This window comes from Neolamprologus brichardi, chromosome 19 (genome assembly GCF_056152115.1).
Source record: "Neolamprologus brichardi isolate AB-2024 chromosome 19, ASM5615211v1, whole genome shotgun sequence".
Lineage (NCBI taxonomy): Eukaryota > Metazoa > Chordata > Actinopteri > Cichliformes > Cichlidae > Neolamprologus > Neolamprologus brichardi.
Genome location: NC_142122.1, coordinates 4,119,946 through 4,139,690, shown reverse-complemented (window position 1 = coordinate 4,139,690; position 19,745 = coordinate 4,119,946). Strand labels below are relative to the sequence as shown.

At 39.4% G+C, this 19,745-nt stretch overlaps 1 protein-coding gene across 1 annotated transcript in view; it reads left to right on the top strand.

Moving 5' to 3' along the window:
• sntg2 (syntrophin, gamma 2) overlaps window positions 1-19,745 on the top strand; it is a 110,777-nt gene that overhangs the window by 38,498 nt on the left and 52,534 nt on the right. Inside the window, exon 8 of the mRNA XM_087832908.1 lies at window positions 8,996-9,078. Within this exon, the coding sequence (XP_087689034.1) occupies window positions 8,996-9,078 (83 nt within the window). The remainder of the gene's footprint in view (window positions 1-8,995; window positions 9,079-19,745) is intronic.

Here is a 19,745-nt window from a genome sequence, read left to right as displayed (position 1 = left end):
ACCAACTGCCATCACATTTAAAATTCAAATGCTGCTGCTCATGTTTTTACTCTCACTTTCTTTAAAAAAAAAAAAAAAAAAAAAGGTAGTGATATTTTAGGGCATATGCTAATTCTCTTTCTTCCCCAGAATTGGATAAAAAGATTGATGCCACTCTGCAGGCTTTATACGCCAGACAAACAGCTGTTTCTGTTCGCTGTATATATTACGTGTTAAAGCACTTTATACCGTTGTTGCCGGTAGTTGGATTTTCTGATCTTTAGGCGAATTCAGGCTAGCTGTTTCAATCAGCTCTGCTGACTTATTGTTGGGGGGTTCAGGTGTGTTTACAAATGCAGATAATTAAAAAAAAAAACGAATACAAATCAGATGGTCGTCGGTGGTTTTGAGATGCAGATCATCTAGTTTACAGTTCACAGAAATCTCTACTCATCCAATCTGTGCTCAAGGTTGAGGTCACATTTGTTGTTTTATGGTCAATAAAATTTAAACAAGGAGTCTCGAACTCCAGGCCTCGAGGGCCGCTGTCCTGCACACTCAAAAAAGTCAACTAAGGCAGTTGTTTGATTTATTCAATATACATTTGTCTATTTAACATGAACATATTGAGTTTAGGTTTTTAAATCATTATCAGTTGTTGGTTTAACATAAAATAACAAAAAGTTTAATGAACTAGATTTGCATTCTTCAGTTCAATTAAATGTAATTATTTTAAATCAACAACTCTAAAACCGATGCCTAGTGCGCATGCTCAAACTTCCCAGAAGTGAAGAGGCGGGAACGCGGAGAAAGTTATGTGTTCAGTGAACTGCCGTTTCCCTCTGCGGAATCTTCCACAATACAGGTAAGTAATAAATAACTGAAAATATCTTAGTCAAACAAAGTTGTTCCGTCCGTTAATTGTTTACCAATGTTTTTAATTCCAAATGTGTAATTTGTCATTAGACAGCGGGAGTGGAGCAAATACAGTGAAAATCGGGTATTAGACGGTGCCAATCGGTACCGTCTAATACCTGATTTCTAATCCGCTCCGGCTATATTTATATTATTATTAGCATTTCCATTTCATTCTTTTTTTTGTTACCCGTTTTTGCAGTTAGTCTTATAGTGTTTTTAGCGGTTATTAATGTGTTTAATTCAATATTTAACACGTTTGAAATTCAATTTCAAAGTAAATGAAGTTAGCTAAAGTTGTATGGTTGTCTCATTGAACTTTTACCTAGCTCTGTTAGCATTCACTTTGGTTTTAAATGACGGTTATTGCAAGACATGGTCTTTCTTCACTTTTTTTTTTATTATCATTTGCATTTCTTCTTTCATTCTCTCTCCTTTTTTTTAAGCATTCGGCCTCTTGCAGTAATGCAAGTTAAACTAGCATGCGCGAGTTGCTAAATATTAGCTGTGTCCAAATTCAGGGACTGCATCCTTTGAATTGACTTAAACGCTAGTGCATGGGGAAAAGACCATAAACACGAGGTCAGAGGAAAAGGCAATGGCGGATAGTTATGAAAATTGCCTGTTGGACCTTTACCGCAACTACCAGCATCTTTATTGCATAGTGTGAAACACTGCTATTACATTTGGCAACAGATTGGATATTTATCTGTGAATTTTATATTGCAAGAGGTATTTATATGTATTTGTATTTTTATATACGTTTGCAACAAAGTAAAAAAAAATCCACTGTGGAGTTTTTATAAATTTTTTTGTCTGTTTTCTTTACCATAGTAACACCACAAAGAAAGTTGACCCCTTTTCTGATTGTTTGTGCCTCCTCTTTAATACATGGTAAGTTTTTACCATCATATATTTTTATGATAGTTTTATGATTTAATCAAAGTAAAAAAAAAGGTGGTCAATAAAACCATCCTTAAAACTGCTTCTCTTTTTTTCTTTCAGTGACTTGTATGTGGCAGTGCAAGCGTTGTTCCATCAGGGAGAGTAGTAGGTAAAAAAAATTGAAACACTGTACAGGGCTCGCAAAATCGCTAGCCCGACATCCCGGGGCTAGCGATTTTTCCAGTTGGGCCACCAAAATCTATCTCTGCCCTGCCCGTCGGGCTGTCATAGGAAGGAAAAATATATGTCAATGCTTTTGCATTCTTTCGGAAATGTAGCTGGGTAATTATGTCATTGGCATTGGTGAGCCACTGTCAATATGTGACATATTGAAATCGCGTTTGAATTTGCGCTTGTTTTTTGCTTTCACTTTGCAATCGCGCGAACTGTGTATAGAGAGCGACAGCACTGATTGGTGAGTGATGATAATTTGCGCACCAATTCCTCTGACATCGTCTTATCAATTGTTAGCTTACTATGCAAACATGACAAGTGAAATCTCCCGCAGCAAGCTTAAACATGTGAGAGGTTGATCGCGCAGAGAATCGCTGAGCGTTATGTGAGTGTGTGTGTAAAAGCAGCAGGATATATATTTTAGTTCTGCTGAGCCAAATAAGACAGGTCAGGGTGCAGAAGTGACAGCCAAAGAAAATCTTACCACAAAACGGAAAAATTATTACAAATCAGACTATAAGGCAAAAAGAAAGTGCAGCTTAATGGTTTCATGGACAAAAGAATTTCTGTGGCTGCAATATGACGAGCTATATAACCAGGGGTGCACATAAGTGGTCCGCAGGTGCGCATTCACTGTCAAAATAAAAAACGCGCACAAGATAAGAAGTTGCAACGCGTGTTTGCGTACATAAGATTTTCTGGAGGAGGACAGACATTTGTTTAGAACTCTTAAAGATGTCGAAGAAGCTCCTTTAAGCAATTACTTTGTTGTTCCTCCACCTCCAAAGAAATGTCAGGAGTCCAAACCACAAAAGAAGCGCGTATTCTCGGAAAAGTGGTTGCAGGAGGTGAGCTGGCTTCAAACAAATGATGAACGCACAGAGATGTGGTGCAGAATGTGCCGTGAAAATCCCACTCTAGCGGACAAAAACAGTGCCTTTTATATGGACGCAAATGCGCGTTGCAACTTCTTATCTGGTGCGCGTCTTTTATTTTGACAGCGAATGCGCACATGCGGACCACGTATGTGCACCCGTGTAAATAACATAATGTTCTGCCGGTTGTGTTGTTGGTTTTCCCTCGATTTCTGAGTCGACAAGCGCCTTTGTTACTGGGACCAGTACATTTAAGAAAGGCCCCCATTAGAAATGCATTATTGCTCAGTCTGCAATATCTTTCCCAGAACAAACACCAATTGCAAATAACATACTAAAAATAAACCTGAAAAAGCGTACTATGTTGCAAAGAGTGAACTACCACTGGCACAATTTAGCAGTCTTTGCAAACTTCAAAAAGCAAATGGCCTAGATCTTGGTTCCATTTGCCTCTTACCTGTGACTTCAGTGGAAATTTTAAATTCAGGATCTGACACAGACTGATTCATGTTCTACACAGACAGCACTGATGTCTGCATGGTCTTCTAAAAGCAGCTTTAGTCAGCTTAGATGTGAAGTTAGTGAAATATACAGTTGAGTTTTTAATCAATGTATTTATTTTCTATTGCAGATTGACAAGGAGTTTCTGCGAATCACCAGAAAGCCTCTGCTATCTACTTTCTTTGCCGAGCTTGACCAATACGCGCCACGCTTAATGGAAATCTTTCTGAGCAAAGGAGGGACACCTGGAAAGAAAATAAGAGGTCTCATGCTTGCCATCTCCAAGGTTTGTATTAGGATTGAGTAGATTTTGTCATAGGCAGCAAAAATAACTTTTATTTGGAGATGAAGTTGTCAATTTTGTTTCGGCTTAACAAATGGAGAGTTGGGAGTTCGCCTTGTAATCGGAAGGTTGCCGGTTCGAGCCCCGGCTTGGACAGTCTCGGCCGTTGTGTCCTTGGGCAAGACACTTCACCCGTTGCCTACTGGTGGTGTTCAGAGGGCCCGGTGGCGCCAGTGTCCGGTAGCCTCGCCTCTGTCAGTGCGCCCCAGGGCGGCTGTGGCTACAATGTAGCTTGCCATCACCAGTGTGTGAATGTGTGTGTGAATGGGTGGATGACTGGATATGTAAAGCGCTTTGGGGTCCTTAGGGACTAGTAAGGCGCTATATAAATGCAGGCCATTTACCATTTTATTTACCATACAAATTGTGACGTTGCCTCAAATGCAAATCGTTAAAATTAAAATTTTGAGATTAGCAACAAGACACCTGGTATTGGGGAAAGGATGTCTTGAATACCAAACAGTATTAAGCGTTGCAATAAAGAATTTATGGAATTTGGTATTGGAAGGAAAGAAATTTATGCATACCGTAGTTAAACTTGATACACAAACATACAATGCATTTAACATGCATCAAGACAATATTGCTTTTGAATCTGCACTTGGATTAAAACAAGTCCTGTTGTTTTTTCATTGCTATGGTCATCAGTATTTGTAAATAGAAATGTCTATGAATTTTGAGCTGTTTAGTACTAACACTTCTATACCTGTTTTATTTTAGCAGCTGAGTTAGCCTTTTCTCGAGTCCTGTCCCCCTAAGTTACTCTTGCTATGTCCGACAAACAAATGGTTTCCTCTGCGCACCAATGGGTACCCAAATGTGCGAGCAGACATGCTTCATAATGTTTGGTACATTTACCTGGGAGTGGGGCCATCCACACTGTTTAATCCATTCACGTTGTTTTTGACTTTGTGAATGGAAAGAACACAACTCCTCCAGACACAATCTCTCGGGGTATCGGTGGGCACACTGCTTCTCCATCTTGCTTGAGGTTAATGTTTGTCAGACACAGTAATGGTTGCTATAATGTGTAATTGGACAATGGCCCTTTTGGGGGAGGGGCTGGTGAGAGGTCAATTATGCCACCTCTTTTGACATGAGAGGTGTATTTTATAATTTATGTATTGGAGTAATTACTAACAACTACTTTAGTGGTGTAATTTTCTGTTTATTACTTTGACTACTTGGATTTTATGAACAGCATAGAAACAGTTGTTTAAACAATCTCTTAAATTTTACTTTGTTGTCTTATATTTGTTCATGTAGGATACGGACAGCGAGGCAAAAAGCTGCATGGAGCAAACTGTGATGGGGGTGTACGTCATCCAGAAGGAGGGTGCTGAACCTGAAGATGACCCAGAGGACGTTGGTGTCCTGATTGAGGGTGTGGAGGCTAACACTGATTTGGGTAACATTGCACAAGCATGGGCTCTGTTGTTTGGACTCGTATACTGTTTGAACCTGAGCTACCCACCAGAACTTAAATGCACCTTTGAAGTCCTCCAGAAGATACTTTTAAATCTTGATGGACAAAAGCTCTCTTCAAAGGCACAGTTTCTGAAAAACAAGCTTATGGGGTGAGAGCACTTGAAAATGATTGATAGGTCTTGAATGGTTCATTGGTGCAATGGTGATTTCCAATATATAATGTTAATATTTGAGTTGTTTATATTTTTTCTATTATTTAAAAAATATTTTAAAGTTTTTGGATTCTCTCTGTTGGGCAATTCACCTTTTATACAGCACTGCAGATGATTTTTGTTTGTCCTTATATAGATGGCTCAAAATGGATCAGAAGTACTGACAGAAGTACTGTTCTGTTAATTATTTTTCATTTAATTTTGACTTTGTAGTATAGGTACTAATTCACACATACCATAATGCTGTCATGTGTTGAATGAAGAAAAAAAAAAAGAGGGGGGCACTAAAGCACTCCATTGGAGTGCTTTAGCGCCCCCCTCTTTTTTTTTTTCTTCTCCTTTGTAGAACAAAGTTACCATTTTACAGAAACTGCATTGAGGGGTTTTCCCAAAGAAATGTTCATTGTTGTTTTTAGCTGCACTGTTACTATGTTGTGTCAAGGGCCTGTAAAGTTTAAGACCACTGCCACCTGTTAAGTTCACTGTATTATTGTGTCCATTTTGCTTGCTAGCATGTTTTAATAAACACAGCAAAACTATATTGGTAGCTGTGGAGGACTGCAACAAAAATTAAAAAATAAATACAGAAATATAAAAATTGGTCAAACTAATAATTATTACAATGAGATACACCAAACAAATATAGATTTTCATTTCAAATAATTAATTGCATTTGAAAAAAAAATGTCATCTGTCATTTAATTTGATGTTAAGCCTTCTGTTTCTATTTTCGTTTTACTTCCTAAATTTTTTTTAATCCCTATATTTTTTTTATTATTATTATTTTTTTTTACCTATGGATTTTTTGTTGTTGTTGTTGTATTGCCCCCAAATTATTTCTAATTTTTTTTTTTTTTTTTCCAAATTCACACAATAGTAATTCTTTTTTGTCACATGTTTTAACTTGCCAAGTGGGAGATGTATTTTTATCTTTTAGTTTAATTTTTTAAAATACAGTTGAAATATTTAGCAAATTTTGCATCTGTTTTTAGTTGTGGAAGCTTTGGTTCCAACATATTACCTATGTAAATAAGTATTCTAACGTTATACCTTTTGAAGTGGCATAATGCTTGCAGGTGTACAAAAATGGTAAGCTTTTATATTGTCCACTAAATCCAGTTAATAAAGTTAATGTTATCATTATCTGATTGTGACTTTTTTTTGTAAAGTAGTGGGTTTCTAAATGTGTAACAAATGTAAACAAATCTAATTGAAATAATTTGATTGAAATGAGTGAAATCATCAACCCCCATATTGGTTTATTAAGCAAGACTTGCAGTAGTTGCCTTGATTAACAAAGTAGTTGTTGAAACAACAAGATTTAATTGTGTTTTCCTAAACTTTTTAACGTGTGTAGAATGAATTAAAACAAATTTCACTCTACATACTTAAATAAATCACTTCAAATCAATGTAAGTATACTATGTTGATCCAACGTAATCTGATTACATTAAACCGCCAAATGCTAAATGTGTTGGTTTGACATGATTGAAAATGGTTTATTGTACTTGGTTAAATCGTGTGCAAATTGGGTGCCATGATTAAATTGTGTTCATCCAACAACACATTTTTTTGAGTGCAGGTTTTAGATGTGTCCTTGATCCAACAATGGCTAAATGGCTAAATTAGCTCCTCAACATGTCTTGAAGTTCTCCAGAGGCCTGGTAATGAACTAATCACTTGGTTCAGGTGTGTTGAATCAGGGTGAGATCTAAAACCTGCAGGACAACGGCCCTCGAGGTCTGGAGTTCGAGACCCCTGACCTAAACTGTGATAGATCATGAGCCGGATGACCTACCACAGGTGTGCCCAACTCCAGTCCTCGAGAGCTACTGTCCTGCAGCTTTTAGATGCATCCTTGTTCCAACACACCTGAATCAGATTGTGGCGGGGCGTGGCCTGCGGTGCCGTGCAGGGAAGGCGGACACACCTGCACGGCATCTGCAATCACGCCCCACCAACTTAAATATTGTAATGGGTGCTGTGTTTGTGGTTGTTGCGATAATGTTGAGCGGGCAGCGGGAGAGCTGCAGCTCTGTGAGCATTGTGAACAGCAACAGTGTGAGTCGATAAAGTATGCTGCAAAGCATGAACTTGCACCCGGGTCTGCCGTGGTCATTTACAAGTGGTGCCGAAACCCAGTGTGGGATGTCTGACCCCCACGATGCGTCGCCCGCTCAGCCCGTGCAGTTGTTGGCACAGATGCTGGCGGAGTTGGCGACGATGTGCCGGGACCAGGCCGTGGCCCAGCGGGAACATCTGATGAAGCTCCAGGAACATTCGGCACCACTTGTGATGTAGGCGACACACACACACGCCGTTTTTGCTCACGAAAACGTTTTATTTATAATAACAATGTGCCGTGACAGCTCGTCCCGGTCCAGCCCCCTGAGCTCACCGCCCCTCCCCTGCAGCTACGCCAGGGATCACACCTCCGCCACACAGATGAATGGCTTGTTATCAGGCCTTTGCCAAACTTGATGACATGCTGAAGAGGTAATCCAACCATATGATTCAGCTGTGTTGGTGTAGGGATACATGTAAAAGCTGCAGGACAGTAGCTCTCGAGGACTGGACACCCCTGACCTACTTTATCCTTTGACGTTCTGATTTTTGTGATTTATCTGTTAATCCTAAATTAGGCTAAACCTACCCAAGCTCTTGGTCTGTTTTAAAGGAAGGATAAGAAACTGCTAACTCTTACAAATAAAGTTCTTTAAACGTATCTTTTACTGTAGTAAACACAGCTAATGCATCAACGTCACAGTCTGTAACTTCCTGCATTACATCTGGGCCTTTAGATGTTGACAGTTGTGTGTTTGCAGCGAACACTCACACTGCTGAGCCGCTAATAATTGTTCTGCTATGAATTAGCTGTAAGCAAAATGAATGAATGAACCCTATGCAATACAAATGATTTCAGTCCCCACAGTAAACACAACAATCACTTTGTACAATTTATCTAATTACGAAGAGCACACAGATGTAGAAAAATAATTAATACTAACAGGCACGCATGAATATTTATAGCTCGATAAATCGCCACATTCTCCGGAAATCAAAGTGTGAGCGCTTTGAGAAATCCAGCCTTCGTATCGCGCGGGTGTGTTAACATTCATGGGAAGGCTGCAGTGCAGAGATGCTCAGGTTTTTAGCTGTAGGCTGTTTGGCCCTGTGAATTGTGGTTTTTGTTGTCTGAGAGTGAAAAGGTTCAAGTTGTATTCTCTCTAAGCCGGTCTTTGTTGTACCATGGCACAAATGACGGGCAGGAAAGGCCAGGAGCCGCTTGCCACACTTTACCGAGTGTGACCGAATCAGAAGGCAGTTCCTCCAACGCCAAGCTAATATCATATCAACGAGCAGCATTTCTCTTTTGGATTCTGCCTGTGATCTATGGCTGCATGACAAAAGGCAGGGCAGCAGAATAAAGTCAATAATAACCCTTATAATTTAAGACTACGAGTCTTGACATGTTGTTTGAGGTTTATGTGCAACTCACGACGCGCCTTTGTTTCCAGATGAATTCAAATATTGATAGAAAAGGTGAGAAGTTGGATTAAATCTTTAACGGTGATTCTTCAAAAGATTTTTGTAAACATGAATCATTCTGCTGTTTGTTTCAGGGTCTCCGGGGCCAGATCACAGTCGAGTATCCTCCCCGCTGTTCGACAGTGGTGTGCATTTAAATGGAAACGGAAACAACACGGTAAGAAACACCTTTTTGATGTTGCACATGAAAACGTGATTGGTTTGGGTTTGATCTCTTTCCTGCTTAGTGCCAGGGTCTTACCAGCTTCTTACAGGTAACTGATTCTTTCAAGTAAAGCTACAGGTTTAAAACACTAAAGAAAATGAATTATCTGAGAGTAGAGCGGTGACTAACACTTGAAAGATGAGAGTGCTTTTGGATCTGTGCTTCTTCAACCCCTTCAACTTTGGCTTACTTTAACCCTTTAAAACCGGTCGGAACGGGCATGCTCCGTTTTGCGTAACTATTTTTAAATCCCGGTAGCACTGCAACCACATAAGCTTGCGCAATAATTTTGTTTTGCATATTCTGTGTCGTTTCTGGGATGCTTAGGACTCATATTGCACTGCTGGAAATAGTTTATTTTGATGCATATGCTGTTTTTTTTTTTTTTTTGCAAATTTGCATTATAATATTTATTTTTGTTTTTCCTGCAGTGTATAAAAATTGGTGTATTTCAAAAATGAAACTATGAAGACACTCAAAATAAATTTCCTGTGGTGGGAAACTATTTTGTGCAACTTTTTCGTATTCACAGTTTTGAGGGATAAGCCTCTTAAATTTCTCTAACTAGAAATATATGTTAAAAAAAACCAAACAATTTTACATTTTTTTGTAGTTTATTGCACTTTTTTGCAATTTATGTAATTACTATGCACTTAATGCAGACATATTATTAAAATTTGGGCTATAATGGTTGTATTGATGTATATCAACTTGAAATGCTCCCAAAAATGGCTCCACAGCATGTAAAAATATAATATAAGCTCTGGTGGACTTGGTTCTGTGGTAGGTCTTAAAGGGTTAAACATGGGACGGTTACTGTTGTCAGACAAGCTGCCACACATGCCAGCTGAGAGCAGGAAACTGAGGCTCCATTTCACACGGGCTCAGCAAAATTGGGCAATAGAAGACTGGAAAAATGCTGCCTGGTCTGATGAGTCTCAATTTTTGCCGCGACATTCAGATGGCAGGGTCAGATTTTGGAGTAAGCAACATGAAAGGATGGACCCATCATGCATTATCAGGCTGGTATTGGTGTAATGGTGTGGGGGGATATTTCCTGCGGCACTTTGGTACTATCTGGATATCATTTAAACGCCACAGCCCACTGAAGTAATGTTGTTGACCATGCTGCTAACTGTCCTCACAGTGTACCCGTCTTCTGATGGGTGATCCCAGCTGGATAACGCACCATGTCATAAAGTTCACATCATCTGAAACTAGTTTCTTAAATATATCAGTGAGTTATCAAATGCACTCAAATAGCCTCCATAGTCATCAGATCTCCAATAGAGCGCCTTTGGGGTGTTACAGAAAAGCGGCATGAAGAATTAAAGCTTTTCTGAAGTTAAAAAGGAGTCCGACCTGATATTACCAGTGTAACTGATAAAGTGGCCAGTGAGTGTAGCTTGTAATTTTCTATACTGCTGAGGCATTATGGCCATTAGCATTAGTAGCAGTTGAGACTATTAGCACTGCTAATATTGACATCTCCTCCCTGCTTCCTTCTGTTTGCATACATTAGGGAAAATCTGCATTGTTAGACTATCAGACTCTTTTCATCTCATCGAGACGTTGCCGGGATCACACGCAGCGATGGACAACAGATAAATGTGTGTGTTACGTTCCCCTAAAAGGGTCCAGGCGATGAAGGGGGAAGTAACAAAAAGTGTCCGGGTCAGGAAAAGGAGTCAAGGAGGCAGAAGGGTTAAATTAAATAGTTTTATTAAAGTAGCTCAACTAAAAGAGATGGACAAGCCGCTATCACCATTTAAGGAAAACAAACACAACTCAAGCGGTGGTCAATAAAGTAAAAAGTAAGTAAAAAAGAGAGCAGCTCACTAGCTGCAACCACACAAACACACAGCTCACTAGCTGGCACTCTGGCCCAGAGCTCACCTTTCCCTGGGCTTAAATCTCCTTGATTACTGACGAGAGTCAGCTGCACAAAAGGGAAAGGTGGCACCTCAGGCAGAAGAGGTGGTGGGACACGCCCACACAGGCACCTTCAGGAGGAGGCCCTGCTAGGGCATCTTGTTATTCCAATTAGAAAAATGAACATCTTGTGGATGTAACATTTTCATTTGATGGAGAAACTGTTTCTCAATATGCGACAGTAATGGAACCTTGATAGAAATTACACCTGAGCTTGTTTTCTGAAAAAGGTTAATCCCACGTGCAATAACAAAACCCCAGTACGCCCACACGCCGTGGCTGATTTAGACCAGTTACAAAGGTCTGGCCGTGGGATGCTGGGATTTATGTGAGATCACCCAAGTGCATGCACATAACAACAATGAGAAAGGTGTAGGTTGTTAGTAGCAGTAACAGTGAGCAGCTATAGGTTATCTCAGCTTTGCAAGTGTTCGATACTCAATCATTTTTTAAAATTCATTCATAAAGCGCAGGAATAACAGGAGTTTTAATGAATTCGAAGCCTCATAAAAGACTTCTGACCTTGTTTGCATTGATGTCTCTTTGGAGGCGTATAATGAAAATGCTTTTTAAGTCTTAGAATTTAAACCTCCACTAATCCTTTTTTCTTTTTTTGTGGGCTTTTGCTGGTCAAGAAGGTAAAAAGACATCAACTAAACCATATCATGATGAATTCTTGGCGACTAATTACTTAAAAAATATTTTTTGCAATAGAAGTTTTCAGAAATGTTGGTAAAGTATCCAAGCAGGGGCAAATAAAACATGTAAACCTCAATATTTGTGCATTTTCCTGCCATCCTGTGAATATTGTGATGTAAATCCAGGCTCTAAATTCTTGTTTCATTTTGTTAGAGTTACAGGTTTTGACAGTGAAGCTTTTGGATACGACTTCTTTATTATTCCATGAATCGGAAGATTCAGTCAACAGACAGAGAAGTCAATTTCTGACATGTTTCTGGAAATAAAATATTCCATCAGTCACTGAATGATATATGAACGAGTCCTCGGTGTAAAGCTTTAGATTACATAGAGGAATCCAAGTGGAAAGTTTGTAAGTGCTACTGAAGTGGAGATTTGTGGCTCAGAATATTAGAGGAAATGGCATTTTGAAGAAAACAGCTGTTTGAAGAGGTGCTTGGGAAGAGTGTGCACAATATTGATATTTAAAAATCTAAGATAAATTAAATTTAAAGTAAATGTGATGGTTTGCAAAATGTCTAACAAAGTGCAGACAAATCACACCAGAACGATTGTATTTGTTTGCGTTATTATTAATTCCTTGCTCTCTTCCACAGTGTCCTTTTTCCTTCCCCTCACCCCAAACTAGTTACATTAGATTGTGGCTCCGCCCTGAGCCTGGTTGTGCTGGAAGTTTCCTGTTAAAAGGGAGTTTTTCCTTCCCACATTCGCCAAGTGCTCGCTCATAGGGGCTCATCGGATTTTTAGGGTTTTCGTTGCATTATTGGTCTTTATCTGACAATATAAAGTGCCTTGAAGTGACTGCTGTCGTGATTTGGAGTTATATAAATAAAATAGAATTAAAGTCTGAAAAAAATGCATTAGTATGGAAGTACAGTAGCTGGAAATTGCAAGTTACCAGTGGATGGAGAGATGATTTTTTACTTTTTTTCCCTTTTGTCTCACTATTGGAGTACTCAACCCGTTACTTGATCTATTAACTACCTCCGTTGAGCCTAGAATGGACAGCTAGTAGGGGAAGAATGGCGCTGATATTAGAAAACACACACAGGAGGAGATTTCCTAAAACCATGAAGCTTCCTTCAATGAGGGCCCGACTGATATACTGCTGGGCTGATGATATCAACAGATATAAGCAATTGGCCAGTTAAGTTGACACTTATAATGACTAATAAATGAAAATTAATCAAACATACCCAGTGTTGGGAAGGTTACTTTTAAAATGTATTCCATTACAGATTACAGAATACATGCCCCAAAATGTGTTTTGTAACGTATTCTGAATACTTTGGATTACTTATTATATTATCATGCTGTTTACAACTACGTGAATGTACTATTGCTGTGATTTATTACTGTTACTGAAGGTCCGCGGCTCCAAACCGTAGTAAAGGGACCTCTGGCTAATACGGTGGGTTCTGTGTCGGCTCGTAGCCGAAAACTAGCTTTACTTTGTTGTCTGGGTCAACTTTGCTTGCGACAGACAGAGAGAGGCGTTGAAAGGCTGCTCTAACGGAACTTATTGTTTCAGAGGAAAACACGAACACGGTGTACAGTCGAGTCTTAATAGCTTACTTACAACTGGGCTCGTCAGGCACTCTTCTTGGCTGCAGTGGTTATTATTATATTTACATGCTTCCAGCTCCCGTTTTTGCTCGATGACAGCTCGTACTTTTCCTTTTTCTCCCTCCCTCGCTGTCCATTCTCCCTGCAGCACGGACTACACTGCCTATGATGCTACATTCTTTAGAGCTATACCTGTAGCATTCTGCCTATTAGCTTAGCACAACAACAACAAAAAGGCCTCTCTCACCCAGGAAACACGCAGAGAGAGAGCGTCACTCTGTAACCATGGCAACCGTAGCGCTGCCACCTGGAACAACAGAACGTAGCTGTCAAACAAAACCCAAACAGTCCTGACCCGCCACAATATGAAACAGGGAAGTACCGCCGTGTAATCCATTTATTTCAATAAATACCACCTTTTTAAACGGTAACTGTAACGGAATACAGTTACTCATATTTTGTATTTTAAATACGTAACGGCGGTACATGTATTCCGTTACTCCCCAACACTGAACATATCCATTCAATCTGAGCCGAGTTGGGCAGAGCAAACATGAGTAAATAACTACCCTTCATAACTGTTAGGAGTCATTATTAGTCTGATGAACAACTCTATTGGAGTTGTTCTTTAGAAAGAAAAAATATACTGGTATATTGGAGTATTAGATTTTTAAATCCCAGTTTAACCTGTGGTTGAAACTTAAAGTTATAAAATAACCGCTTTTAGGAAGCTTTGTTTCAACAACAGCAACAGGAGGAAACTCTGCTTCATTCAGCGACTATGAAGACACTAATCACTCTAGCTAGCTCAGCAGGGCTGACCACTAGCATGGCAGCTGTTGCTCATACAAATCTCCTTTGACTTTGATGTGTTATTAAATGTGAAGTAATCCATAACATCCTCTGCACACATATGCTAGGATGGTGTTTTTTTATTTTTTCCAGACTGCAGGTCCCAGATCTGAGAATTGGCCCCTGGCAGAGGGAGGAGAATTAATTACCTCAGCTGGAGTCTCGCCGTTGCTTCCAACATTCATGTCAAAACAAAATTTACTGGCTTCACCGATCAAGATTGTTTTTGCCTAAGAGTAATACCTGCAAAATCACTTGAAACTGTTTTCATATTTTTAGGGGAAAATGTTGTATTAGCAGTTTAAAATATTGTGGAATTATATCACGTTAGTTTTGGTCATTTTTTTTAACCCCTACATATTGTGCCCGTGTATATATTTTTATGCTCTGTGGCAAAATAACAAAGTGTAATTTTCATTTCACAGCTGCAGAATTAGAGTGACTCTGCCCACAGTAGCAACAGAGCCTGTTTGAGTTCATGAAGCAGATGAATCAATCTGCCATCACACGTTAGGAAGGGTCAAAAAGACAGTCATTCATTTAGTTCTGTCATCCTACAAAGCTGTTATTCGCTCATTGAGCTTTCTTGATCTTCACTGGTAATGGCTGTGATTACAGTGTACTACTGGGATGCTGGATTGGGAGACGTTTCAGTGTAGAAGCAGCTGACTTAACAGAATGGATACTTCAGTCTTACCAGAGGACAGCGTGATGCAGTTTGCTCATTACCTTCACTGACAACACTGGCTAACAAAAACATGTGTATCAGTGCATCAAAGAGAAAGTGTTTTAGAGTTCTCCTGGTTAAACAAATCTATTTACCTAAAGATAATATTTTGTTTTTAAGCTAAATCCTCAGATAATTCCATATTAATACAGTCATTTATAATGGAAAGGGTCGCTTTAAAACAGTCTGGCTTGTCATTTCATATGCATTATTCAGAGTAAGCATGAAGGACAGCAGGTGGTCATTTTAACCTTTCATAGATTTAAAGTGTTTCCATTTTAAACTCTAGCAGGTGCCGGAGAAGCACACGTCTCTGGACGGTCTGTGGACAATCTTACTATTTGCACAGAAAACCCTGACATATACCTGCCTATGCAAAAATAATTCTGGCACAAATCTGTAACAGATCAGCTGGCTCTGTATAAAGGGTCTTTACGTGAAAATGTTTAGTTGTAAACCTGTCTGGCAACACGAGCAGTTTCCCGAGAACAGAAATAACATTTTTAAAAGCTGCAAAAACACAAAATGGCTAAAGCAGGCCTCTGGAGTGTTTTTGGGTAGAGATTGTTCTTGCCTCACAGAGGACTGTTATGTGAGTGGCTGTTTTTGTTCTTTGAGTAGGCCTAATTGTGTGTTGTGTTTCAGATTTTTTAGTGCAGTACAAGGCATGATTTCACTTTCATGTTCGCAGAATAATGATAGGAAGCCTCAAGATAGAGATTTAAGGAAAAGTAGGGCAGCACATAACTTAATGGCATGCAATGTCATTTGATTTTCTTTTTTGGGGAAAAATTAATTAACTCAGTAGCATCATATGAAATGGTTTGTAAAGGAAATGTTCTTTAAGCATGATGTCAGCCTCAGATGAACTACACTACAAAGCAAATGCACCCTGTCGTGTGGTTTACATGACATTTTAGCCTCTCTCAGTTCTGCTTAGACTTTACAAAACAGACCATTGACTAAAGCTGCTAAAGGTCCAGGTATTTCTGTTTACAGGTGGTGGACAACAAAACTGAGCTGAAAGTGCATACTAGACTTATTTAACAAATCCCCATATAGATTTCATCGTTTTTTCAGGGTGCCTCCGTCTCACCTTTCCTAGCAACCTCTTTTGTCACACCACCCCATCTGCATGTCCTCCTTCGTTACATCCAGGAACTCAGTCATCTTCCTTTTTAACCTCCTGACTCACAGCTCCATATTCAGCATCGTTTGTCCATTATATCCACTAGCCTTCTGCTGCACGTGTCCAAACACTCAGCTTTGCCTAACTATGTCTTTGACTTGAGCAGACTCCCTCATATACTAATTTCTAATCCTGTCCTCCAAAATGAATTACAGAAAAAAAGCAATCGAGGGGGCCTACAGAAGTTATAGAAAAGATGCATCAATTTCAGAGCAATGCTATTGTGGAAAAAAGTGTTCGTAGCATGGCCACAAAAACCGTCTAACCCACCACTGTGACGTTGATTTTACATTCCACATCATGTTTCTGTCCAATGTCATGGCCAAGCTAAGAGTGTGTATTTTATTTTCCTTTATTATGACAACCTTGATGCTTGATGACATCCATCAACGAAAGAGCAGTCTTAGACATTTTGATAGTAAGAAAAAGGTGTGAGCACCGTCACCATATGTTGTTTCAAAAGGGCAAAATTTTCCAACAAAATTGATGTTTTGTCACATAAACATTCCAAAGCACTAACAGGAAATGTTTTTGAGTTCCCCAGTTGTGAGAGAGGACTTTTATCTAGACTCACATTTTTCATTAACACTCAACAATCACACAGGGAGAAAGTTAGAGACTGCAATTTCTTCACTGACAGCACACCCAATAAACCCGAATCCTGTGCAGCCACCAGGGGCACGGTGGGGTGAGGAGCATGCTGCTCCTATTTTCTTGTCAGGAAAGACATTGCCTTTATTTGAGTTCATATTGCTCTTTACTTTTACATTAAATGGCTGCATTCTGCTGAATTCACTGTCAAAACTCAGCCTGGAAATGTGGGAAAAGTTCAAATCGTGAAGCCAAGTTGAGGGAAAGTTGGTACCCAAAAAAATTCCTTACAGAGGAACTGCAATAATACGTGGCAATGATGAACACCAGCTCATTCTCCTTGTGGAATGATGTCACGTACGAGTCCATTATTTGTTTTAATCCTCTCAAGGCAGGTGTTGCCGATTTGCAACAGTTAAAAACTAACAACCTGATTACCCCACATACATATTTTATGAGGTTTTTTTACTCAGAAGTACCACTGCAGGGCTTGGTTGTGCATTAGCAACAAAAAGTTTAATTTGAGCCTGAGAGGGTTAACAACAAAAACTCACCTTTTAATTTAAAAAAAAAAAAACTACACAATTTGGTTTCAGCTGAAACTGATTTACAAGACTCTTTTTCAGTGCCTTGCTTCCAGCATTGAGCAGCAGTGCTGAGTCACTGATGCACATAATAATGCCCTAAGCTACATTTTCTAAGATTGCTCTGTTTTATGGTTGGTGGTTCAGCCAATTCTCCATCAGTCCATCAGACTGAGTAAAATCAGCTCTTAGATTATTTTGAGACCGACTAATTTTACTTGCTTTATGCAATCCCACTCATCGTTTCTTTATATATATATATAACCCCTCAGCTGGCCAGCATGGACAACCAGCTTCGTCAGTTGGAAGGATAACTTGAATGAGGTGATGTAGGATTATCAAATTGAGACTTTGTGCATCTACTCAGAGACTGAGGTGTAGCACTGGTGGTCGCCAGTGTTTTATTAAATGATCTTGAGCTCTCCAGGATTTCTGAAGAACTGTCTTTGGTCATTGACTGCTTTTACACACATTTATAGTCCAGTCCTTGTACCTTACAATTTCCAGAGAAATGTGGTTTGTTAAGCAACTTACCACTGAACTATTAATCATTCAAGCTGAAAAAAAGCCACCCAACTCAGGGGACGAATCAGTAGTTTGTCTCTGAATGATGGAGAACTTGGCAAAGAACCACCTTTAAATTTTATCTTCAAGCGCTGTGTTATTACCGACCTGTCAGTAAAACACAGTTTGTTACCACTTCTTTAATTCAATCTATGAAAAATGCCAAAAATAATGGTCTGAAAGGCATAAATTATTATTTCTGCATCAAGAAGGTCAATCCCAAAAAGCTATTGGCCAAAAACTTGGCATATCTAAGGATCGCGTGTGTCCTTGAGAACCTGAAGAAATTTGTCCAGTAGATCTGCAGGAGTAGTAATATTTTGTGCTCCTTAAAAATGTATTGTGCCATTCATTGTAGTTTTTAAGTCTGAAAAACTCACAAAAACCCATCGTATCAAATATGATACGCTTGGCTTTAAAAGGTTTAGAAGCCTGAAAGAATACAGAGGAAAGGCTGATTTTTTTTAGGGACTGGTGAATCTGAGTTTTAAATTTATTCATTCAAATTGTCAGAGAGTTACAACAGATGGTGTCTACAAACATCTGTAAAACACAGTGGACACTCTGTCATCATTTTTAGCTACATGTCAGGCAGTGATTTTGGAGCTCTCGTCAAAATTGATGGACTTATGAACACAGAAAAATACAGTCTGAATATAGCTGGTCATACCAAATAATGCCATTCATCCTCATTCATGCACAGTTAGTGTTCTAAACTGCCCATAAGTGTTAGCGTCTATGTGTTAGCGTCTATGTGTTAGCGCTGCGATGGGCTGGTGAGCTCTCCAGGGTGTACCCCGCCTCTCATCCTATGGCAGCTGGGATATGTTGCAGAATAAGCCCAGAGAGCTACCAAAAAAATCATTACCAGTAAAACCTACTGTAAATACATCTTGGTTGGAAAAAGGAAAACACACAGGGAGAACATGCAAACTCCACACAGAAATCACTGCAGCACCCTTCTTCTTCCTCTTTAATTCATTGTTTTAGTAGAAACATGGTTTAGACATTCAAGACTCCTTCCGGATAATTTGCTGATTTGCGCCCTACATTGCTCTACATAAAATATTTTTCCGTACTAAAATGCTGATAATAGATTTTAAGCTGAAAGGAGAGAGCTGTGCCTATACATAGTAATGTCCTCTTGAATTTACTGAGCTTTGTCCTTTCCAATAATTACTCTCAGTTCATGACATACTCAAATATCAGTATCCGTGATGGAACGGCTGACTGTGGCTTTAGGTTCTGTTTTCCAGCTCCACAGAAGAGGCAGGTGCTTTGTCAGTGTAATCCATTCTGACAGCCTGATAGTTTTCCATTTCCTACCACCTCATCTACTCTCTGCAGAGATCCACTTGAGAGTTAAGTAACATGTTGTTCGGGGTTGACATAATTGGAGCAAAGGATGATAATTTCTTTAGAAATGTTGCTATTACTGGTGGCGAGCTGACAGGGGTCTGCATGCGACATGTTGTAGTTCAGCAATGACGTGTCTGAATGTGCAAAGGTGGGCATTTTTTCCTCTGCCGTTCACTCTCAACTGCAGTCCACCTAGCAGCTATTTAAACGCTCCATCTTCAGCCATTTCAAAGTCAGAGGAAGGCAGGCAGGCGATTTGGTTTCTCGCATTGTGAACACAAGCCTTCCTCTACTGTGCATGCAATGATAAAGTGGGACTACATCAGATTATTTTTTGGAGTTTTGGGATTTTGTACTGACAGATAATCTTTGGCTTCAGGAACGATTCACTGTTTGATGTTCACTCTGCTTCACTCAGTTGATCCTCAAGCTTGTAACTCATTAGATAATGAAGAACAGATGGATTACACATTAAGTATAGTGTGATTTGCATTTAAATGTGGCATACTTCCAACTGTCAAAGCTTTTGTCAACATATTTTGCTGCAGGACTTTTT